The following is a 24,747-nucleotide window of genomic DNA, read 5'->3' on the forward strand; positions in this document are numbered from 1 at the left end:
GTCAAGAGAATGGGTTTCCTGGGGGCTCCACTGAAGACTCGTACCCTGCAGCTGCTCTGTATGTCTTTGTGCCTGAAGGACCAACCTGGGGTGACCACTGTGTACTGACTATGTAAGATGTGTGTGTGTGTGTGGGTATGCAGGGATGAAATGTACCAGTTCTGAAAAGTTTTAACTGTAGGTGGCATTCTCTTAAAACTTTTCTCCCCCATAATTCTGCTCTCAAAAATGTATTAATGGCTAAACAAAGTACCTTTCACTCCAAAAGTCGGCCCTTGGGAAGGCTGCCTCAGGCAGGCGAAGGAGTTGACATTCAGGTGGGCAGTCAGCGCTTGTACCAGCCCAATGGTGACTGTGCTCTTCCCTTCTCCAAGAGGGGTGGGCGTGATCCTGAATTATAGGGAGAAGTGCATTTAATCATATTTCCAAGACAACCTATGCAAAACCAGCCTAAGATCCCAGAGCCAAATCAGGATGTTGGTAGAAAACAAGTCATTTCCAAATCCAGTCAATAATGCAGTTTCATGAACCACTACAATCTACCCTGATCATTCAGTTTGCCATGCTTAAGGCAAACTCAACATAGGGACACAAAAAAGGAACAAGACCAAGAGGCCAAAAAAGGAAAGTCACTGGGCACTGGTGCTAGTAACATCTATTTCAAGAAATGACATAGAACATTCATCAAGGTGGTTTCAATAACTAAGCTGCTGTCACCTCTTGCTGGTGGCTAACTTGGCATTCTTCCTTCCAGAGACATTTCTGGGGCCACACAGTGGACACAAGACCTAGCTCAAGGGTCCCTGAGTGACACAGGGACAGGTTCTCAGGATCAGGAGCGGCCCTAAAGCCCTCACTCATCAGTCTCCTTCCGGAACGATGTCCTGGCCCAGGACTTAACCCCACCATGCTGAACACAGACAATGGCAGAAGCCCATAACCTCCTGGGTGACCCAGTTTTTACAGTTAGAAGCTTCTTTGTTCTGAAAGAGACAGCTCTCTTCCTGTAGCTTCCTATCTCTTAGAGTCCTGTACATCGAGCTTAGACACTTTCCATGCAACAGCCCTTCAAATATCCACACTAAGGAGGCCCCTGCTCTGAAGAAGCTTATTTTGATGACCCCCTACAAAGACATTTGCATATTCATAGCCTCATCAGGGTATTAAGTGATCGGAAAGAAATTACTACATTCACAAGTAAGGCCCCATATAAAACTGTTCTGAGGCATATTGTAAAAATTACTAAAAATTTGAAAATATTGTCATTTGAGCGTATAAATTGGTTTTCTATGAGTTACACATCATATGAATCAGGATATCTAGGATGTTCAACCTCACTAAATCTGATGATGAGGTTTTCTGACCTACAAAACCTAGGGATGTGAACACAAAGAGGAGGTAATGCCTTTAGATCATTGTCCCCGGCTCTCAGATGCCCTCCTCTCCACCACGATCCATCATTCATGCAGCCAATGTTTAAGTACTTCCATGAGTCAGGCACTCTGCCAGACCCTGGGTCACAGTGACGATCAAGTCAGATTCCACCTCTGTCCTCCCAGGGCTTCTGGCTAATGGGAGATACAGATAACTCAGCAAGATGCAGAGGTAGGGCAGTTAGGCTGTTCGTAGAGCACAGAGATTTTGAACATCAGAAAAGGCTTCCCACAGGCAGTAACATCGAAGCAGAGACCTGACAAATGAATAAGTTAGCCAGATAAAACCAAGAGTGGGTCAGGGGCAGTGAAAAGGCAAGGCACAATGCTTTGTATTTATTTGAATTCATTTGAATCCTCAATTTGATAGATGAGGAAACTGAGGCACAGAGAATTTAAGTAATTTGCCCCAAGTCTGGCAACTAGTAAGCAGTAGAGCTGGGCATGAAACACAGGCAAGCCATCCAACTTCCTGATTTCACTAGGTTATTTCTACAGTTGAAAATGTAGTAACTACAATTAGTAATTTGAAGTATGGAATGCATAAGATCCTCTAGAGAGTGAACAAAGTAAGCAAAGGGGTAAGGTCAGAATAGTACATTTGTTTTTTCTTTTTTTTGTACAAGCAGTATTGGTAATTGAACCTAGGGGCCTTCACACTGAGTTACAGGCCCAGCCCTTTTTATTTTGAGACAAGTTCTTGCTAAATTGCACAGGCTGGCCTTGAACTTTGGATCCTCCTGCCTCAGCCTTCTGAGTGCCTGGGATTACAGTCAGAAGAGACCAAAAGGGAGCTGAAAGGGGTAGTATAAAGGAAGAGAACAACAGAGAAGGCCAGTGAAGAGGCCACTTAGAGATGGCTTAGATGACAGGAGTCACAGGCCACTGAGGTCTGAAGCAGGGTGAGGACCAAGGAGGGTGCATTGGTGCGGAGGTCACTGGTGGTCACTGCGGTACAGATGGGTGGTGAGCCATCCTGAATACTGTTTGGCAAAATGAACCTCTCACTCCCAAGTCACAGGCCAGTGGCTTATCAGTCGCCTCTTCATCTGTCTGCACAGCACCGTACAGAGCAAGGGTCAACCAGAAGATGCAAAGTTATACAAAGATGTTTATACTTTGTGTCAACTTTCTACTTTTTTAGATGAAGCACAAACAAAAGCACTTAAAAGCCAACAAGCATCACAATCTCATGAAAAAAGATATAGTCTCACACACAGTATAGTTTCACTATCCTAGTAAGCACGTATTGTTTGCAAAGGAACAGTGGTTTACTTGGACCAAGTCAGATAGGCGATTACATTTTCATTCCCAAGGACAGGCTAGCTCAGCGGCCACGCCCTACGATGACCTCCACAGCACTTCAGCAAGCCATCCAATTCTTAATTAGAAACACAGGACTGCTCAGCTTGCTGCCAATAAATACAATTCAGGAAAATCAGAAAGTAGGAAGTATTTACTGAGAGCAATAAAAGGAGAGCTAAAATAAAAAAATTCATTTCACCTCATCCCTGAACTTGATATCAAAATTTGGTTTAATTCTTTCCCCAGTATCCTCAATTCAGATTCTAAATCATCAAGTTGATTGAAAGAAAAACAAACAAGCAGCAAATTAACTCTAATTTCTGCTTCTATGAAAACTTAGTTTATGGGGAGGGATCTGTGATTTTTGTTTATTTACTTCCTCACTGTCTAAGCACATGTATGGGGCCCCTTTCTGATATCCATCCCACTGCATTTATTATGTGATCTTTATGTGTCTTTTCAGATGGCACCATAAGAAAGGTTCTGCCACGTCTGTGTCGTCTGCTGGCCACTAGCTTCCTGAAGTGAAGGACAATGCGCAGCCTCCTTGCACTCCTGTCATCGGTTCAGGGCACAGACAAGCAAAAAAACAGTAGATGCTGTAAGGATACCTTTTCCTAATAAACATTATTTACCGTCAACTACAGTGAAAATGCCCTGTGGCAAAGTGCTCTGTGAGAATTTGGACACAATCTGAAAGAACTTTATCATCCACTTGAAGGTCAAAAAGATTGCTTATACAGAGAAAGGTGGTAAAATTTTGAAGTCTTGTTGAACAGTATTATTGGTACTAGCCATGGCCTAACCATGAACTCCAAAACTATATGCTCAAACAGCGTGTGAATATATATCATTCATCATCCCAGGCATCTTTATGATTTGGAAGGTTTGTAAAAGCCTTTTATTATGTAACAATAAACCCTCTAGCCCATTTGGTTGTGTTTCTCATTACATTTGAGCAAAGGAAATAGTTCAAAGGCCCTGGTTTCTTCTCAATACCTTTGTTCTATTCCACAAATTGTACAAATAAAAACACATATTTAAATAGTTATCTTAGGTAGAAGGGGAAAATGTTAGAAAGCTCAGTGATGGTTAATGTTCTATCAAAATAAGGTGGTGGAACATTTTTAAAATATCAAGCATTTGGCACTCTGTGGGGGGAAAAAAATGAAGTGATGTGAATGATCTTAATTTTTCTTTAACATGAAATTCAGTGTGGTCACAGACCAGGTTAGGCTTCTTTTTCAATTGCTCTGTTCAAACAATTCACAGAAATTCTAGAGCCTTCTGCATGGAAATCAGTGAAGGCCCAATAGAGACTGAGTATACATTCAAATGCCCTGCAGCTGCACTCCGGGTCAAGCTCTCAAACAAAATTCCTTTTCATTAGTGTAACTGGGAAAATATGTAAAACTCAAGAGCCCCAAAGATTCTTTTGGCATATTTCCCTGAACAATTCCCAATACTTTTCATTTTGTCAGGCAAAGCAAATAAAGTGATGTGTAGGTGTAAATACCATGCGATGTGTAGCTGATGAAATACAGATGATCTGACTGAATAAGAAAGCCTAAGGTTTGAAGAATGGCTTTTTTAAACGAATTAATCTGTTCTGCATTTGAGATATTAGTAATAAGTTTTTTTCTAAAAAAATCCCATTCTTTTATATTTCAATCCCACTGCTGATATATTTAAATCACATTTATACATAAATTCAATGTGTAATCACAAATGTATTGTGATTCAGGTTTATTGAAAAATGTCTCAGTTATCTGAATTCCTAAAGCATGGGAAAAGATTTATGTCACAGAGTTTGGAGAAAGAGGCAGGACATGAAGAGTTATTTATAGCATAATCTTAAGGTGTAAAAAGGCTGGATGTAGAGATAAAATTCTGGAGGAAAATTAAAGAAAAAAGTTACTCTGAGTAATGAGAGATTTAGTTTCTCTTTTTTACTTTTCTTTATGTTAAAAGTCAAAATTCTTTTCTTTTTTTTCTTTTTCTTTTTTTGGTACTGGGGATAGAACTTGGGTCCTTGCACTTGCGCAGCAGGTGGCGAAACCACTGAGCTAAATCCCCGGCCCTCAAAATTATTTTCAATATTTTCAAAAGTCAGAAAAAGGAAAATTCTCCATTTAATGAAGAGATCATTTATACTTCTCAAGAAGTTGTAAAAGTGCATGAAATTGTTGATAATGTCATTTTCCCCTAACTTCTGACCTGACTAAAAGTAAAAATAGGGAGGTGATTTTTATGTCAAATTTACTTTCCATTTTAGACTATAAATAAAGTATTTATGTTCTAAACTGATCTCTCACAGCTATTGAAGGCAGTTTGCAAATTTAAAAAATGTATCATCTGCTCTTTTGGGGGGAGCCAGTTTATTCTCCTCTTATAGAATACAGTGTATATTTTCTAGAAATCTTGCTCTGCTATGGAACTTACCTTCATAGTGAGGTTTTTTCAGTCTTGGGGATTTAACCCAGGCCTCCCCACATATGAGGTAAGCACTTTAACACTGAACTACATCTCCAGCTCCTTTTCTAAAATTTGAAAAATTCAAGACAGGGTATTGCTAAGTTGCCCAGGATGACCTCAAACTCACAATCCTCCTTTATAACCTTCAGAGTAGCTAGGATTACAAGTATACACCACCCTGCCCAGCCGTACTCAATGCAATTGAAAGCAAGACCACTTAGACTTTGTTCCTTCAAACTCTGTTAAGGAAGGAAACTTATGACACAATTTTAGAAAAAGAACTGTTGGTCTTTTGGTGTTAACTCTGTACTTGAGAATTCAGGTTTAATTTTCATTTCTATTTCCAGCATGCCACTCCGGCTTCAGCTCAGTCACCCATATTCATGCCAGCCAAGGGGTAGTGTCAGTGCTGTACTGGGTCTGGACTGACACTAGGGGTAGTCCCAGTTGGCCATGCTAGCTAGCATCCCACCATGTGGCTGGAGGCCAGGTCTTTAGACTTCTACTCCAAGCTGGGAACTTAATAACATCATAGCTTTTGTTTTGGAAGTATCAATTCTGTATTCTCAACTCTGGGCAGGGCCATGACTAGATTTATGTTTCTATTTCCAACTTAGCAAGCTTCAAATAGAGTACATCACAGCCACTTATAAGAAAAACTGCTGTATGACTCTTCCTTTTTAATCAGAGAACATATCCCCCTGTGTTTGCCTAAATCCTGATCTTAAAACAAAACAAAAATTTTTTGGTAGTGTTGAGGACTGAACCCAGGGATTATGCATGCCAAGCAAGCGCTCTACCACTGAGCCACACCAAATCAGCCCCAAATGCTCCACTCTTAGTGTGAGGAAACAGCAAACCCATCTACCAAGACCACTTACAGCTGGGAAAAAGGGAAACAAATCTATGTATAAGATGCGTTTAAAGACCTCATTGTCCAAGAGTGTATTCATTCATTGCAAACAAACCTGCATCAAGCATAATTCTACAAAGTGATCCTGACAGACAAGGGATACAGAGCCCAAGACCCAGGAGCCAGGTATGACCATGTCCTTCCTACTGGGTAGCACCAAGACCACTTACAGCTGGGAAAAAGGGAAACAAATCTATGTATAAGATGCGTTTAAAGACCTCATTGTCCAAGAGTGTATTCATTCATTGCAAACAAACCTGTATCAAGCATACTTCTATAAAGTGATCCTGACAGACAAGGGATACAGAGCCCAAGACCCAGGAGCCAGGTATGACCATGTCCTTCCTACTGGGTAGCTTACTCCCTTTTTTAGGGACAAAGCCCAGAGGGCACCTGCAGGTAGGGCCACTTATGGAGTCCCTTGGCAACTCAGTTATAGGAACATTTGGGCTAGGTTTCTAGGTTGGGAACCCCAGTGCACTTAGTTTGGAGGTCTGAAGAAGACTTAAGCTAGAGGCAACTGGGGTGCTCCAAGAAATTATTTGGAAAAAGAAAAAATTTACGTCTGTATTGCACATGTAGATTTTTTGGGTCATTATTTCTTAAACAATACAGTGTAACAACTATATGCATAGTATTCATACTGAATTAGATATTAAAAGTTACCTAGGGATGATTAAAGTGTACAAAAGGATGTGCATAGGTTGTATGCAAACACTATGCCATTGTATAGAGTGGAACATGAGCAGACTTTGGTGTCACTGGGGGTCCTGGAAGCAATCCCTGGCAGAGAGAGGGACCACCGCACTGGATTCACCTCTAGGGATTTTTGCTAAGGAGGCAATTGGACAAATGCACAGATATGCATGCCCAAGGTCATTAATCTAGGAACTGTTTATAAGGGCCAAAAATTGGAATTAGAATGACATCCCTATCATATTTTCAAGTCATTGTTGTGCCTCCGTCCCCTTGAAGAATTACAGACATGCTGTTCTCTCAGCTGTGGGTCACAGCAGTGCTGCGCAGTGGCCCAGAGGTGCGGAAAAGATGTATGAAAGTGATTCCGCCCATCCCAGGCATCTTTACTCCCCCATGCCCTCAAAATCTCGGATGTGAGCACTGCAATGTCTGTGATCCAGTTATGAACACAGTAATGGTCCCACATCTGTCCCATGCAGCAAGGCACACAGTGCTCTGTGTTTAGTGACACTGCAGGCAGAGCAGCCTGCGTGGTGCTATCCCGCTTTAAGTCTCCCAGGGTCACAATGGTCCCTAACCTGAGCAGTTATTTTTTCTGGGTGATGAAATTTGGGATGTTTTACTTTCTTGTTTATTTTTTTGTATTTCTGGAATATTTCTACAATGAGATGGCATTATTTTTACAACCAGGAAAAAAAATCATGGACACTGATAATTACGTAAAAACAAAGTTAACTATGAGTCAAGTCCAGTTACAAGAAATGTGTCTGCCTAACCAATAGGTTTCTGTGCCTCAAGCCTTGGCCCGTATATCATAGGCAACAGTCAGTGCAATGACATTTCAAGACAACAAAAGAATTTATATGGTTTCTTGATGTTCCCTTGGGTCACATTGAATAAATAGTTCAAATCCCTTGTTTTCTATCATCTTTTCAGCTAGTGAATGTTTTTCTTTTTAGAGGGGAGAAAAAAAGCAAACATTCCTTTTCATAAAAACTGTGTATTTGTCTTTCATAAGCTGATAATACAACTGAAAAAAGCTCTTCATTAGTTTGGAAATGTAAGAAAAGAGAAGTAAGTTTTTATAATGTAAATATAAAAGAGAAATACTAAGGGTACTAATAAGAAAATGCAAATTTCAAAATTATCTGGACATTCTTTTTTTTTTTTTTTGGACGTTCTTTTTTCAAATACTGTTTCTAAGTAGAACACAAAAACAAACAACAACAAAAAACCCCTGCTCAGTTCAAAGTAAGGTACTTTCAATTCTTATTTTAATTTTTGTGATTTAAAAGCCCAGAGGGATGCAAGAGTGAACCACAACACAATATGAGAAGTAGAAAATGAAGAACTGCATTAGCAACTTGCTACACTGTGTTTCATGAGGAGACTAATTTGCTCTGTATTGAAAAAAACAAAAAAACTTACCTCATGCCAGAATAAGGAATGCCAAGCAAAATGGACAAAGAAATGTCAAATCTGAAAACAGGGTGTATTTGAGGGTTTGACAACAGAGATAAATATGGAAGGCAGTTTTACACATGTCCTCCTAGTCGAGTAGGTGTTTTTGAACATAGTCTTACCCAGCCACTAAGACGTATTTTCCATCTGCTTGATCCTTTAGCCTTTCCAGCAGGGACAAACGTACTTTGGCCTTGCTTTTGCCATAGATTTCAATTTCATCTGCAAGCAATCCTATCTCCTTGGCAAGGATGTCCACAGCTTTTGGAGTCTGTGCTCTTGAAATCTCTATATCACTGGGAAGAAAAGAAACACAAAAGAGGCAGAGTTTTCTCAGCTTAGGTGGTCGCTGCTAGTGTGAGGAACAGCCATACATCACACCAGTGATTAAGTGGATGCAACTGGTTTGTAGTCTCGTTTCTTTGGGGCGGTATCAAGCACAACTGCTAACAATTAACTTGCATGAGAAAGTGATACATGTTTTTAGGAGATGTGACTCCAAAAAACTCACCAAGATCCTAGAGTTGTGTCCAGGCACAAGGAGATGCCCTGTGCCACAAGGAGAGGACAGCTGTATGTTACAATGTGTGCAAAGGCCTCATGCAAGGGGAATCCACTATAGAGTGGGTGCTGGACATGGAAACCATGGAGAGGAGGGCTGCTGCACAACACTCTCCCCGTGGGCTAGCCACATGTGTCTCTTGGCTACTCAAAAATGTGGAAATGCTCTTCTGTTTTATCTCCATCCATACTTTCCCCTTCTCTTCCCTATTTCCAATCCAAGATCATATTTCAAAATATTTTATTAATTACATAACTGTTGGTTCAAGTGCCTGAAGCTCAACTTTAGACTGAGGAAATTTTAGGGACTCTGGAGTGTGGTCAGTGATCTAATTTAAGTCTTCAATTTCACTGCAAGATGACCATGACCAAGGCAGGGGAGGCACAATTATGCCCTGCAACAAGACTAACCTGGAGCCTTGACTACAAGGGAACTGGCATCCAAGTACTGTTCTTAAGGGGCACACCAGAGAGGACAGCCATTCCCTGACTTGCCGGGAGGACCTGCTGGTGGCACAGGGGACACCCACCCCCTCTGTGGCAAGCAGCCCCTCTGCTCTGATATTTTTCTTTTGCCACTGCTGTTGATTTATATAACCTATATTTATATAACCCTATATTCTTCTCTATGAAGTGTGTGTGTGTGTGTGTGTGTGTGTGTGTGTGTGTGTTTACGTGTGTGTGCGTCTGATCTTGATGAACAAGACACAACATCTCCATCTCAACTGTCTGAAAGGGCACCACGGAAGCTAGAAGAAGACAGACACCCCTCAGGCTTTGTGTGGGCTGAGCTTGGGGCTCCCCACCAGGTAATCCCCTCCAGGCTGCCTGGAACAGTGTCTTCTAGTCCTCCTCTTGGTTGCCTTTACTTGCCAGAATTCTACTTCATTTTGCTGTCCTAGTTACACATTTTATTCAAGAACCAAATCTTGGAAAATCTCTAAGCTTTTCTGTTTGCTAGCTTAAGAGTCACAATGACATCATTTTGATTTTTGGAGTGATTCATGAACGACTCAGCCTGCCTTTCTCTCCTCAGTGGCTCTAGAAATCAAATTTGGTTAAATGATTAAAACACCCCTCCCCAAGTAGAATTTTAAGTCTTTGGTACACAAGTTGGTACAATCTATCTTAATTTTATTTTAGCTCTAAGCACAATTTATTGATTTACTGGTTAAAAACTAAGGTCCAATAACATAAATAATTTTTAAAAATTAAATAGTTTATGAAACAAATGGTACAAATACAGGGATGATATTACAAAGAATAACATTCTTCATTGGAATTTATGTATTAATGAGCACACAGTGGAGCAAGACTAAGATGTTTAGTCTACTGCTGGGGAAAAGACACCCAGGAGAACTGCACCAGCCTAGTGGGCATAATCGAAGCAGAGTGGACGGCTGACTGCCCAATGGAACAGAGGTCGACTCTGAAAAACACCTGGTCATCAAGAGACAAATTAGTCAATTCTAGCAGGGTTTATCTACTTGACTCACAATTATCTGAGGATGCTCCAGCATTACGCACACCTGGTAAAGTGCCTGGGTCAACTCTCTTTGGTGGGGCAGACAGAGAGGATTCATCAGGAGGCTGGGAAGTGCACGTCTCTGGCTCAGAAATCACATCTACCTAATTGTTCTAAATGACACATTGAGATTATGTCTTACAGTGTAGTTCTAAATTTATACAAAGAGTACATAGCTTACAGCTCATTAAATGCCACTGTGAAGAAACTGTCTGTCTGGATTATGAGAGAGTATCCTGTCAGAGAGTTCTGAAGAAAGCTGTGCACAGCTACCAGGTGAGGTGACGCTTGCTTCAGCTGATCATTCATTCAGCTGCTCGTCCTTAAGACCGAGCTGATCCGGGTGGTGGGCATTTCAAGCTCTGAATGCATATTCTAAATACTGTATTCCCATATTTTGTCAAGTCTAAAACCACTGTTTTCTGGACCACTAAGAAGAAAACAGAATGCCCTTCAATACAGGACATGTCATTGAAATAAAATGAAATAGAATATGAATTCTTAGAATTGATAGAATATCAAAATATGTTCATCATGATTTAATTTTGAAGAACTTAGGATAAGAGAAAATAGTGTGGCAATATGGTGATCAGAGAACACTTAATTCCTATTTTTAGTATATGTGCTGCCGAAGCGAGCACGAACACTTAATTCCTTCTGAAACCAAAATACCTTGAGTCCTGCCCTCACCCAGGGACTAATGGGAGATCTGGGGTGCTCTAGGGAGCGGATGCGGGTACAGCAGAGCATTGGAGTTACCTTGGCACGGGGGACAGGGGCTGCAGTTTCAGGGAGTGAAGTCTCCACCTCCTGTGCTGCTGTTCTCGGAGCCACCTCCGTCCACTGCTGACCATGTTCTTCAAGAGGGAGCGAGGAAAACAGAAGTTAAAGAGGGAAAAATGGAAGGGTGGGCACTTAAACTGTGGGAATATTGTTCATGGGCATTACAGAACAAAAACCATCATGGGGCATACGATACACTAACAGAATATTACTAATAATTGTATTCACATATAATTAGGCTTGCGGGTTTTGCTTGAAAAGAAAAATGTGAGATATAAGCACCATTAAAATAGCTTAAGTGTTCACAAAAGGCATCAAGTATACAGATAAAACCGTTCATCTCAATTGGAAAAGAAAACTAAGGAAAATATGAGACAGCACTCATGATCAGCTGGGGTGCCCAATTTTCAAAAATGTACAACAGCAGTTCAAATCCTTCTATTGTTGGTAGAAATTAAAAAGCAAGGCAGGCTGGGGACTTATCTCAGTGGCACCGTGCCTGCCTCGCAAGCAAAAGGTCCTGAGTTTGATCCCCAGTACCACAAAAAAAAATAAAAAAAGACAAAGCAAACTGAATTACCAAGTAGTTATATAGATGCATACATATATAATAAATTTCAAAGAAATTAAAATAAATGGAAATAAAATTTGGCTTAATTTGAAATGTAACTTATAATCCTTACAGAAACATAAAAATCTTGTGTATTCTCTTGTACATAAGAAATGAACTAAAATTTGCTTCTGTTTAACTCTGCTGTGGAGGCAACTGGAGCTTCTGGCTTCTCTATTGTTCATCACTGTCACTGCCAGAGACACCATCACTGTGGGCTGCAGCACTGTTAGAACTCTCAGTGGATACAGCAACGAGCAGGGGACCCTGGGCTTTAGGTCACAGAGATGATGATGTCTTACTAAGGTGCCTACCAATTTTCTTACTATCTTGTCTTCAGGAGGTAAACACAATTCTCTTTCCTTTCAATGTGAACTCGACTTGTTGACCTGTTTCTGACAAACAAGAAAAAAGGCAGTGGCAGGGTCTGATTTCAGAGACTAGACCATAACATACACTATGGCCTCCTGTGTTGCTTTCTACCTTGGACCACCCATTCTGGGGGAAGTTAGCTGTCACACTGCAAGCAGCCTTATGGCAAGGTCCACGTGATAAGGAGGCAGGGCATTCTGCTAATAGCCAATGAGGAATTTTATCACATGCCAACAGCCGAGTGGACCATCCAGTTCTGGCCAAGCCTCTGGGTGACCACAGCCCTCGCCAACATCTTGATTGCAACCACAAGAGAGATGCTGAGCCAGAACCACCCAGCTAACCTGCTCCTGAGTCTCTCACCCACAGAAACTATGAGATACTACATGCTTGTTGCTCTGAGGTGCTATATTTGGGGGTTAACGTATTACCTAGCAATAAACAATGAAAACACAGATCCTGGTTTGGGCCTCTCTCCCATATAGGCCACGTAACCATCGAGGCAAATAACTAGTTTTTATGTCTCCTTCTTCATTTCTCAATGGGCTTGACTCTCGGTATGTGAAGTGCTTAATACTGTACTTGGTACAGAGGAAACACTTGCAAAATGTTAGCAACAATTAATCAGACCTCTCAATGCAAAATTCTCAAAGCTGTGTCAAACAAACCTGAATCCGAAGAGCTGCAGCGAGGAGACCCAAGTTGTCTTCTGCAATAAGTCCATTCAGATGGGCCCTGGGAGAACTGCAGCTAAGCTTTCCTGCACAGAGTTTGAGGAAAAAAGCAAAACAAAAATAGACTCTCAGCATTCTGCCATTATTATAACCATTTGCTCTTGTAAAAATCTAGCACACAGAGTAACAGTCTCAGTTTTCCACTGAGGAAGTTAGGAGGTCAGAGTACAGCAGCAGGTGGGTCACCTCTGGCATAGACTCTGACTGGTCCTGTTTTATATTTTACATCACAGAAATGTCCACCTAAGTCAGTGGTGGCAAACCTATGCCATGTGTGCTGCAGTGGGCACGTAGAGCCGCCTCTGTTGGCACTTGAGCCAAGTCACCCCAGCAGTTGAGCATCGAATAATAGTTGTGTTTTTTGTTTTGATTTTTTTTTGGTACCAGGGATCAAACTCGGATCCTTGCGCTTGTGAGACAGGTGCTGGAACCACTGAGCTAAATCCTCGGCCAATAGTTGTTTTTTCTAAACTAAAACCTCAGCATTCAGGTTTATTTGTAGTCTTGGCACTTTGGGATAAATAAGTGGGTTTGGGGTTGCAGTTTGGTCTCTACAAGGTTCATCATCATGGACCCAAGCAAAGAACTCCAAGTATCAAAAAACATAGCATTATTAGATATATACAAGAACAGCTCAAAGCAGTTTACAGGGAACATCTGAAACACAGTGTGAGGCAGCGGAGGCTGCACATCCAGCATAGAGCTTAAGAGTTAGACCTGGATTAAAATCATGTCTCCACCTCCCACCAGTGATTGTTAATTAGTATGGGTAATAGCAACCGCATAGAATTCTGTGAAATAAAATGTGATGTGGTGGGTAAAACACTTGGTATACAGTGTGTACGATTAAACTATGAGAGTGACAATACTGCTTGGAAGAAAGGGACAGATATGCTTACTGTATTCCATAACACAACGTGTTGAATTACTTGGTATCTAACTTTGGATTTTTGACACAGTGGGGCTTCATCTTATTAGAAGGATCTATAACCTTTCCTGGACAATACACATAGAATAGAAGTGAATTCATTTGTGAACATGAGGCGCAACAGGAGTCAAAACACTTACAGGATGAGCCCAGCCAAACTGAAGGAAGGCTTTCCTTGATGATTTCAAAAATCTCTGTCATAGAAGTGATATAATCAATTTTCCATCAAAAATAAGAAATTACACTTTATGATATGAACTTTATGCTGTATCTTGGACCTTGAATGTTCCCCAGACTTATGTAAGAAGCTTGGGTGCCAGTCTGTGGCACTACTGGGAGGTAGAGGAACCTTTGAGAAGGAGGGCCTGGGGGAAGTCAGGTCACTGGGGGGGTACCCTTGATGGGGACAGAGACTCCACCTGGGCTTTCTGGCTGTCATGAACAGGTCTCCTCCACTGTGCACTGCCCCATGGTGTACTGTGCTGCCCCAGGCCCAAAGCAACAGTGAAGGAAGCATGGACTGAAATTGCAGAAATCATGAGTCAAAATAAATCTTTCCTCCTTTTAAGTTGATTTTCAGGTATTTTTTCAGAGTAACAAAAAGTGAATACATCTGGTTTTCAAAATGGAAAGGCACTGATAATAATCCCAATTTCCCCTCCTCTATTAGCACTTATAAAATTTATGAAAAGCAAAATTTACACGCAAAATGCTTTAGCCTACATCCTTCCTTAAGGGAAGGCAATGTTCCTAACAGTAACTTTTTTGAATTAAGAAATAATTTTTTCTTCCTCTGGATCATGCTACTCTAAATTATCCATGTTGCTGACAGTCCTTTGCAAGAAAGCACACAAAACACTTAAGTGTATATGTTTTGTGATGTCCTATTGTCAAATGTATTAAGGGTGTTGGAAAATCATATTCCCCCAGGTACTGTTTAAAGATTAGCAACATTTCAGTTTTATAAATCATATCTGGGCAAAAGGAAAGAGTTAGAGGATGAGAGAGATGTTTTGTTTTGTTTTAACCACTAGAGATCTGATCTTAAAATCCTGTCCAACTACTTCAGAAAAGAAATACATGTCTAACCTTCTTCTTCTTTATTCTTTTTTTCTAGCACTAGGGATTGGACCTAAGAATCGCTGAGCTGTATCTACAGCTCTTTTTATTTTTTGAATTTTGAGACAGTCTCACTAAGTTGTTCAGACTGGCGTTGAAATTGTGATCCTTCTGCCTCAGCCTCTCTGCTGACTGGAACTGTGTCATTCTTCCATCTTTAACTGATGGAGAAGAGAAATAAAGCAAAGTAACATTCCAGGAGCTGGTGGCAATTTTAAATATAATCACAAATATCTCTGTGAGTGAAGAATATTTCACCCACATAGTTATAGTAAATAATTCTTCCTGTAATTACAGGCACTTGTATAACATAGGTCTTAGCAAAAGGGAGAATTATGCTATTTTTGAAAAACTGTATGAATGTAGGTATATTTAAACTATCTTGGAAATGATTCCAGTAAGTGTGATAAGCCATGTAAGGAGTAGGCATGAACAAGACAAAAACTCTTGCAAGGCTTCCAGCTCAAGGCAGCAGGCAGCAGACGCAACACTCCTTTCTCCTTTCAACCCAAAGTGACTGAAAGAAAATCAATCCAGAGTAGGCACTGGGAATGCACCAGAAAACCGTGAGAGATGTGCCAGCGCAAGAAAGCAGTAATTATGACCTGATTGGTGGGAAACCAGCGTGGAGGAATCTATATTCTGAAATACAGAAGCTTGTGACTAAAACTATAAAAACTGATGAGCCCTGGCTAAGCTCAAAGCTCAACATCAGTAAATACGAGAAAATGGGGACAGAGTACAGTCCTCGGGACACCGGAGGATGTTGCCAAAAGCCAGGAGCGCTGACTCTGTTCACATGGTGCTGCTTTCTCATTTCAATGCATGGTGGACTAAGCTTTGTTACCTGCAAACTTAACTTCTGCCCTATTAAAAACAACATATAGGGCCAAGGATTTCAGTGATTTCGCTGCCTGCCTCATAAGCAAAAGGTCCCGAGTTCGATGCCCGGTACCAAAAAAAAAAAACCCCAAACAAACAAAAAAACCCCAAATACTTAAAAGCATATGAGAAAATCCACAATCTCTTAAATATCTATCTATCTATCTATTTATCTAGATAAAGTATACCACATCCCAATAGGAGCCAATATTTTTTCTTGAAAAAGCAGTTATCTAAGTTTTTTTTTTTTTTGGTACCGGGGATCAAACTCTGGACCCTGTGCTTGCAAGGCAGGCAGTGGCACCACTGAGCTAAATCCCTGGCCCCAGTTATCTAAGTTTTAGTCATGCTTTTACTATATTTTCTTTTCCTTCTATTACATTAAAATAAAATCCAGCTTAATGCTTTTTTATGGAACAATATAAAATAGTTATCTCAAGATCAGGAGTTTTAAAAAATTAATTTTAAATTTTTTTCACTAGTAGTGAGGATTGAACCCGGGTCTCATGCATACTAGGAAAGTGCATTACAAAACACTGACCTACATTCCAGACCTTTAAATTTTATTTTGAGCTGGGTGTGGTGGCACGCTCCTGTAGTCCCAGTACTCCGGAGGCCCAGGCAAGAGGATCACTGTGAGTTCAAGACCAGCCTGAATGACAAGCGAGACCCTGTCTCAAGTTGCTCCCCCCTAAAATTTTTATTTTGTGGCAGGGTCTTGTTTAGTTACTAGGCTGGTCTCAAACTTGTCTTCCTGCCTCAGTTGCCCAAGTAGCTGGGATTACAGGCAAGCGCCACCATGTCTGGAGAGGAGTTTTTTGTTTTGTTTTGTTTTTTGAGACAGAGTCTTGCTATGTAATTTGGACTGGTCTTGAACTCAGTATGTAGCCCAGGCTGGCCTCGAACTCATAGTGATCCTCCTGCCTCAGCCTCCGGAGTGCTGGGAATACAGGTGTGCACTATCATGCCCAGCAGGAAAGGAGTTATTTTTATATATTCCTATAAACTCTTCTATGCTTTGCAAATTTCCTACCACAAACATTGTACTGCTTTTGTGGTAGGAATCAATGCAATTTAAAAAAATTTTTTACTTTTTTTATTCTTTGAGAAAGAGTCTTGCTAAGTTAAAGCTAACTGAACTTGGGATTCTCATATCTCAGCCTTCAATCTTGAAACTGAATTAAAATTTCTGAACCCAGACAATACAAGGCAATAAGTCAGTAAACTCAGTGAATCAGGTATACATACTTAGTAAATTTCAAGGCAAAAGGGACTTGAAAAGGAAATCATTATTTCACGTCATTTCACGCCAGCCTGTGTGAGGCAGCTCCACCTGGAGGCTGTCCGCGGTCTGGGCCTGGAAGAAGTCCCAGGACTGGAGCTTGAGCAGCAGCAGCCCTGCCCCAGCCTACAGATGGGTCTTCTCACTTCCCACTGAGCACTCACATCTAATTCACAGTTCCTCCAGGGACAAGCCAATGAAGCACTTTAAAAGCTGGCCTTTCATTTATAAATTTTTTTATGATACTGAAAATTTCTGAAATAAGAAACTTTAAGGCTAATGGGTTGTATCATGCTGTTCCAGAAGTCAGGAAGCCCCTTCCCCGACATGAGCTGTTTTGAGACCACCCTGGGAAATGTTCCAGAAGAGTAAGTGATTTCGGAGGGGCCAAGGCAGACTTCGTCCTCTTCCGGCCCCTCTGCTATCCTGACCAGGCTGGGCTTTCCTGCAGTCCGGCCGAAGGCAGCCTTTTTACTGCAAACACCCAGGAGCCAGCACCCAAATGCCTCCTCCCACTGGAAGGGGAAGTTACTCCGAAAGCTTTATGTGAGGTTTCAAAATCAGGAAGAACAAAAAAAAATTAGAAATCAGTGCAGATAAAACTATTTTTAGAAACACTGGTGATTGATTTTGCAGTTAATATTGACTCTGTAGGATAAAAAAGTAACATGCAAAAGCCAGGTATGGTGGTGCATGCCTGTCATCCCAGCACTCAGGAGGCTGAGGCAGGTGGATCCTTGTGAGTTTGAGGCAACCTGGAATACACAGTGAGACCCTCTTTCAAAAGCACCAAAAAAAATTTTAAAAAAAAGTAACATGCAATAAATGAATTTAGTACAAATCACTTAGTTTAACTTTGTGATGGTGCTCTCAAGAGCTGCCCTCCTAGTTTAAATCATTTGAACCCCACCATCAAACAAGCGCTAACATCACCCTTAGGAATGCATCATAACAATATTATCAACTTATACAAGCAGGCTTTTGGAACCACTGAAGCCAAATTATACTACACTTGATCTTAGCCAAAAGGCCGAGAAGTGATGAAGCCAAATTATAAAGGAATTAACACACAGCTGCATAAAAGTAAAAAGTCAGGCCTGGGGATATGGTTTGGTGGCACAGCACTTGCCAAGCAGGTTTCAGGTTTCTGATTTAATCCTCAGCACTGGGGATGCATATATTGCATATGTATACATATGAGACCTAATTAAAACAACCGGAACTTCCAGGGGGGGAAAAGGAAAACCAATAATAAAACATCCAGAATTTCTAGGGGAATAAAGAAAAGCTGTAAAAATGCAATGGGTTTTAGAATAACTAAAATTAAAAAATCATAAGCAAACTTCCTTTGTGTATTCAAAATGCATGAGGATGATTACAGTCCAAAATTCCTAAAGCTGCTTTCTTCCATTTTCAGGATTCACTAGGCCTCTTCCTTCCCTGGGCCTGATTTTCAAGTACACATATATTTTCTGCTGTGTGCTGGAGATGTAGCAACAATGAAGCGGGGCCAGGGGAGTGGTGAGCAGATCTGGCGGCCTCTACCAAGAGGCACTGCACCTGGGCTAGCATCTCATTTGCTCTTCACAACAGCCTCTCTCTCATTTCATTCGCGATAAAATTGGGGATCAGAGAGCTTAAGTGGTTTCCTTAAAGTCACATAGCGTATAAGTGAAATATAATTAAGAGTTTAAAAAAAAACCAGTCCCCTCGTTTTGAGTTAGGAAAACCTAACTCCAACATCCATGCCCTCTGCACTGCACTATCTCCCTTCAGAGGCACTGGAGGGGACCACCAAGGCCCCCAGGATCGATCCGCTGATTCATTATCATGAGCCCTGGATGCAGCCCAAGGTTCGTCCCCCACCCCAGAGTAAACAGAGCAAAGTTAGCTGAAAATGGTGCTGTAGGCTGCTCTGAGACATGGCTCGTTATTCTGACACTGTTCTGTGGGCTTGAAGCCCAAGAGCAGCCTCTTTGTCCCATTCAGGACATCAGGTCCCATATCTGCACCATAAACAGTCTTGGGGCAAATTCTGCTCTCTAGCAAGCAAGCTATGACAAGATCACAGCGCATTTCTTTCATTTAAAATAACTGTTTAATAACAGAAAAATGCTGTTACTCTTATAGCTGGAAAACAGAGCACTGAGGTTTCCCTGCTTCCAAATCTACACTCTGAACTCATGCGACAGCGGAGTGAACAGCCCCAGCAGGTTTGGTGTAATTGTTTTCCGAGCTCGACTTCTGGGACATCAGCCATCAGGAAAATCTCCTCAAGGACTAGGTATTTAATAGCACACCTCTTCGGAATGAGCTCACTGTAAATCACCACATCCTGTCTCCTTTTACGGGAAGGGAGCCCGCACCAGTACGGTGAGAATGAAAATTTCATTACACAGCCTGCCTTCACCCAGCCACAGTGTATTAAACATTCTTCTTCTGGTCTAAAGTTTAAACAAAAGCACTTCTCTTTTTAATAACGTTTTGAAAAATCTACTCATTTGTTTACAATGGCAAGATTATGAAGATAGGAGGGGAAGAAAATCTTTCTGTAACTTAACTCAGAGGGTAAATTTTCATAGCAATCAAAGCTGCTAAAATAAAAACTTTGATTATTTAGAATTGCAATGCTATAATGAACAGTGCTTGGAAGACAATTCTTGAAGTACAAAATGGTCTTGCTTAGGGTCACTTCTGCTCCTTAGCAAGCAATTTGTTACTAGAACACAGCATACTTCTTTTATGTAAAATATTATATAAAATGTAATTAGTCTTCTAACTAGAGAATACTGACATCTCCCTGTTTTAAAATCTACAACTTTGGCCAGGTGTGGTGGCACACACCTGTAATCCCACTACTTGGGAGGCTGAGGCAGGAGGATTAAAATGAGTTCGAGGTCAGTCTGAGTAACATAGTGAGTTCAAAGCCAGCTGAACTGTACAGTGAGACCCTGTCTCAAAATAATAAATCAAACCAAACCAAGCCAAATCAAATCAAATCTACAACTTTGCTGGATGTGGTGGTGCCCACTTGTAATTCCACCACTTGGGAGGCTGAGGCAGGAAGCTCACCGTAAGTTCAAGGGCAGCCTAGGCTACATAGTGAGAACTTGGCTCAAAAACCTAAACACCAAAAAAAAATAAATAAATAAAATCTACATCTTCAACTTAGCCATAGTGGGATGAAGAGATCCAGCAGGTAATATGTAACTTTTCTGAGCACAATTCCTGGGACATCACCTTATCGTATCAGGGAACGCTTCTCAAAGTGCAGCCCGCAGACACTACAACCAGTGTTATTCTGGTGGAGTCAAATACTTGCTGACTGGGCCCGGGACTTAGCTCAGTGGCACCGTGCCTGCCTCGCAAGCACAAGGTCCTGAGTTTGATCCCCGGTATAAAAAAAAAACCTTGCTGACTCAGTATTCACTGACTGCTATGATGTGTCAGGCATGTTTGGGGGCTGAGCATTCAAAAATGAACAAGAAAACTACTACAACAGGACCAGAATTTAAAATAAACTAACTATAATTCATCCACTTTATAGAATCATCAAATGAACATGCAACGCTTTTGTCTTTTACGCCTTTCCCAAGAGCTCTGTGACACTGAAACCTCCCTCCTGTTTTCAGGAATACCTTTTTCAAAAATAAGGGAGCTAAAAGGAAACATTATTAGAAGTAAGACAGCTTTACTAAAATATGTCACTTTCATATCATAACAGAGCTTGGAGAAATTTTAAGAAAACACTGAAGTAGGTTTTTCTGTCTCCAGCCAGGACTGTCTCAAAACTGTTGTAAATATAAACCCTTATTTTAAAAATCTCAACAAACAAGTAAATATTATACCAAAGAAACATCATTTAAAAGAAATACAATTCCCAAACTGACTTTCCTAATCTCACTAGGATGCTGAGCACAGGAAGCAATCTGCCCAAGAGATCTAGTTTAGATCTCTTTTTTACCTCAGAAGCAAAATGTTAAGTTATATGTAGAATCTCACAGTTTAAAGAAGTTACGTGGCGCATGCACTGCTCTTGTTAGAAAGAGCCCTGAAGCCCACATCCACACCTGACCGCACCTCTGCTTCATCCATCTGAGTGCTCTCAAAGCACACCTGACAAGTGGGTCCCTGCAACCCAGCCACACTCCTCAGTTCTGGGGGTTCACCGGGGAACTGATCTGTTCCTGGGTTTCCCAGGGGGAGTGGCAGTGCCAGCCCTTGGGTGTGGCTTACTCTTCCTGGGCTTGCCTCAAAGGTTTCAAGGCCTCACAGTCCACCTTGGCGTTGGGGGAGGTGAAAGAACAAGTGGCCTTCTCTGTGTAGTGCAGCTTCACCTAGCTTGGGGACTGGACCAAAGGCTGCTTCCCACCCTTATCCCAGCTCAGTCTTCTCCACACTGAAGTTTGTAGGTCAAAGCCAAAGGTATCAGGAAAGAGGGCTCCTTGGCACCCCCTCTGGCGCTGTCTCTAGCACCTTCTGTGACAGGGATTGCAGTGGTGGGCCTGGCATGGTCCACGACATCCCTGAATCCCTTGGTGAGATGCTATCCCACAACAGCAACCCTAAAACCCCTTCTGTTTCTACTGATGCTTTTCATAGTGTTTGGAGGTGACCTGGGGGCATTGAGGAAGTACCTCAGGAGTCATTGTGAGGGGAAATGTGGGAGACCCAAGGTGGGACTTCATTCCCACCCCTCCCAACAACTCTGCTTTACACAGAATTTCAGCTAAAACTTCTCTAAAAGAAAGGATTCTACCTATTTTTTTTTAAAGACTGTGAAAACCAGTATTTCTAGTTTACTCTACACAAATACAAACTGTCTCCTTTAGGTCACAATTGACTCAACTGTCAGATGCTAGAGGCCAGCAGAAGGATGTGTTGACATGGCGGGGGAGGCAGGTTCCCCAATGACATCTTAGCTTCCCTCGGCCAAGATAAGCCCAGCAGTCTACGTCTCCTATCATACATGCTCACATTGACATCCAGCATCTCAGAACACACTCTGTTCTGAATGACCAAGTTTACCATTTCTCCTAACAATTTTACCTGTCTTAGTCAGTGCCCCTCACCAACATTAAGGCATTTATTTACCTGATAGCAAGTCATGGAAGCAGTTGAGAACAGTGGTTCCTGGCTGGATCCACGTAAGGGGAATCTCTTCTGGTTTAGGTGAGCCTAAGATCACAATGTCAGCCTCATGAAGCTAAAAGGGAAAAAAAAACCCCACACACATTTTAATCTGTAGCAAAAAGATATGACCAACTAACTACTGATGTCAGATAACCAGTGTAACTGACAGGCAATATCATTAATCCAGTTTTGTTCCAAACTGAAGACATGGATGGAATCACTTGTCTCCTTTCAAGCATGTGTAAGTACAAACACAATATAACTAAGGCATCCTAAAAGGAAAAGAATGAAACCTTAAAATTGTCTTCAGGATATATGAGGTGTGATCAAAATACACGGTGTTTATATTTAAAAATTTATTACAGTAAGATACATTGGCATTAACTCCCCTGATAATATTCCCCCTTGCTTCAAACACACTTACTTATCCCATCTTCCTACCACTTTATGAAGCATGAGTTTCTTTAGTTACTGTGGTTTTGGTTGCTTCAATGTCCTAAACTGATACAAAATGTCTACCTTTCATGGTCATTTTGACTTTGGAGAACAGCCAGAAGTCACATACTGCCAGATCCGATGAATAAGATAAGATAGATGAGGACACACTGTAATGTTTTTAGAATGCCTTTCCATTGGATGGCACTCAGCAGCAGCATTCACCGTATTTTTGGTCACGCCTCAGAAATACACTCATGAAAGAGGACTTTCAGAACTGCTTCAGAAAGTGCCAAGAGCAATGGGATAAGTGTGTTGAAGCAAAGGAGAGTATTTTTAGGGGGGTTGGCAATATGTCTTTTCTGTAATTTTTTTTTTTTTTTTTTTTAACTTAAACACACACCACATTTTTTTTCTTTTGGTACTGGAGATCGAACTAGGGTCCTTGTGCTTCCAGGGCAGGGGGCAGAACCACTGAGCTAAATCCCCAGCCCTCCATATCTTTTTTTATTAGCATTTGTATACATTTTCACCACCAAATGTATATGATAAAGAAAAAGGTCAGGACCTTGACTGATGGCCACAAGAGATGGGGAAGACAGTGCATGTGGGTGACATCCTGATTCATGAAGTGGCCTGAGAGAAAACAGGCTGTGGTGAAGCATCGTTAAAACGAGACCCACATGGCACTTCTGTTACACCCAGGGAAGGACCAGCAGGAGCTGGAGCATGAAAACTCATTTTCCTTGAGGCCTTGGTTGACCTCTTGTCCAACTGCTTATTTTCCCCTCTAAGAAAGAGGTAAGAATGAAACCATTACTGCAAAACACATCGGGCAAATCCATCCTGCTTGTATTTTGATACCAGCACACTGCACAGGCTTGCCTGGTTACCTCTAGAGCTAAGAGGTTGGGTCTGACCTTACAAGAATGACCACCTGTCTAGGCATCACTGAGCCACCAATGATTTCAAAGTGGGCCCACGAGTAGAGGGAAAGTCACACAAGGGATATCAGACCCATGCAGAAGACAGGAGCAACTGCACAGGTCAGGTGTGACTCCAGGTACTATGCTCATGTAGCAGAGTAGAAAACTGCAGCTTCTGGGGTAGAAGTACTTCTGCAGCGTGTTCTGTTTTTCCCAGTGCACCCAATCTTGGAGATATCGTAAAGGGAGAGGACAAAGAAAGCTGCCTGTCTTGCGCTCTTCAATACAGCTGGCCCTTTCCCCATTTCACTGCCCAACTGCCTGCAGTCTGCAGGTTCAAACCGAGGAGCAGAAGATAAAATCCTAAAACACCCCCACCACATTACCACCACCTCCCAGCTGGCAACAAATATTCTCTACATTCTCAGCTTGGGTAGGCTGCTCCCTGAATATTCAGGGAAGAGCAGACTGGCTTGTGCGCCTGAATTCTGAACACTGGGCAGGGGCATATGTATCCTCTGATATGCTTTAGGAATCTCCGAGCAAGAGATGGGGTGCAGACCCACAACAGTACTACTTGGTTTATGAACGAAGAACCCAAGGTCAAGGACAGCCCCATGCTCCCCTGACGGATGGGGTAGCAGGATGACAGCTTAAATCCATAGCTTTTCATAGGGCCAATAAAGCCAACTTTTAAAAGGTAACACCCAGGAAATATTCGATCAATTTGTCATCCCAATAGGGAAGAGCACTACCGCTTTTCAACGCTTTCATTTATTATGGCATCAGAAGTAGAAAAACACACGGAAATGGTGTCACACTGAATCTGTGGATTAATCACATTGAAAAGAGAAATTCCTACCCAAACATCTGCCTAAATAACTGTACTTTTTCTACGCTATCGGGCCAAAAACTACACTAAGTGTGCAATTAATATCCCCAGCAATCTGGCCCATTCCGGCTATACATGATCTCTACAGATAGATCTGAAAAGCAGCTAGACTTGTGGGTGATTTTGTATGTAGAGGGAGAGAGTGTTCTGGCGGCAAAAGGATTTTAAACATCTGTTTAAAAACTGTATTTCCTCATTTACATACATAAGTGACTGCCATAAATTCAACCACAGTAATCCTCAAAAGAAACGCAAATGTTCAAGGTTTGCTGCAGATCA

At 41.5% G+C, this 24,747-nt stretch overlaps 1 protein-coding gene and 1 pseudogene across 5 annotated transcripts in view; both read right to left on the minus strand.

The window, feature by feature from the left end:
- The window catches only part of Mthfd1l (methylenetetrahydrofolate dehydrogenase (NADP+ dependent) 1 like), a 199,342-nt gene that overhangs the window by 139,981 nt on the left and 34,614 nt on the right, over positions 1 to 24,747 (minus strand). For all 5 annotated transcript variants that reach the window (XM_004856880.3, XM_013076727.3, XM_021237946.2 and 2 more), the window contains exons 8-12: positions 22,177 to 22,288; positions 12,806 to 12,897; positions 11,132 to 11,229; positions 8,409 to 8,582; positions 254 to 390 (exon numbers count right to left, since the gene is read on the minus strand). In XM_004856880.3, coding sequence (XP_004856937.1) covers positions 254 to 390; positions 8,409 to 8,582; positions 11,132 to 11,229; positions 12,806 to 12,897; positions 22,177 to 22,288 — 613 coding nt within the window. The remainder of the gene's footprint in view (positions 1 to 253; positions 391 to 8,408; positions 8,583 to 11,131; positions 11,230 to 12,805; positions 12,898 to 22,176; positions 22,289 to 24,747) is intronic.
- On the minus strand, positions 18,019 to 18,124 carry LOC147823329 (U2 spliceosomal RNA; annotated as a pseudogene).

Source organism: Heterocephalus glaber, unplaced genomic scaffold (genome assembly GCF_053883595.1).
Source record: "Heterocephalus glaber isolate CG9 unplaced genomic scaffold, H.glaber_assembly_v1.0 deba00001593, whole genome shotgun sequence".
In the NCBI taxonomy this organism is placed as follows: Eukaryota; Metazoa; Chordata; class Mammalia; order Rodentia; family Bathyergidae; genus Heterocephalus; species Heterocephalus glaber.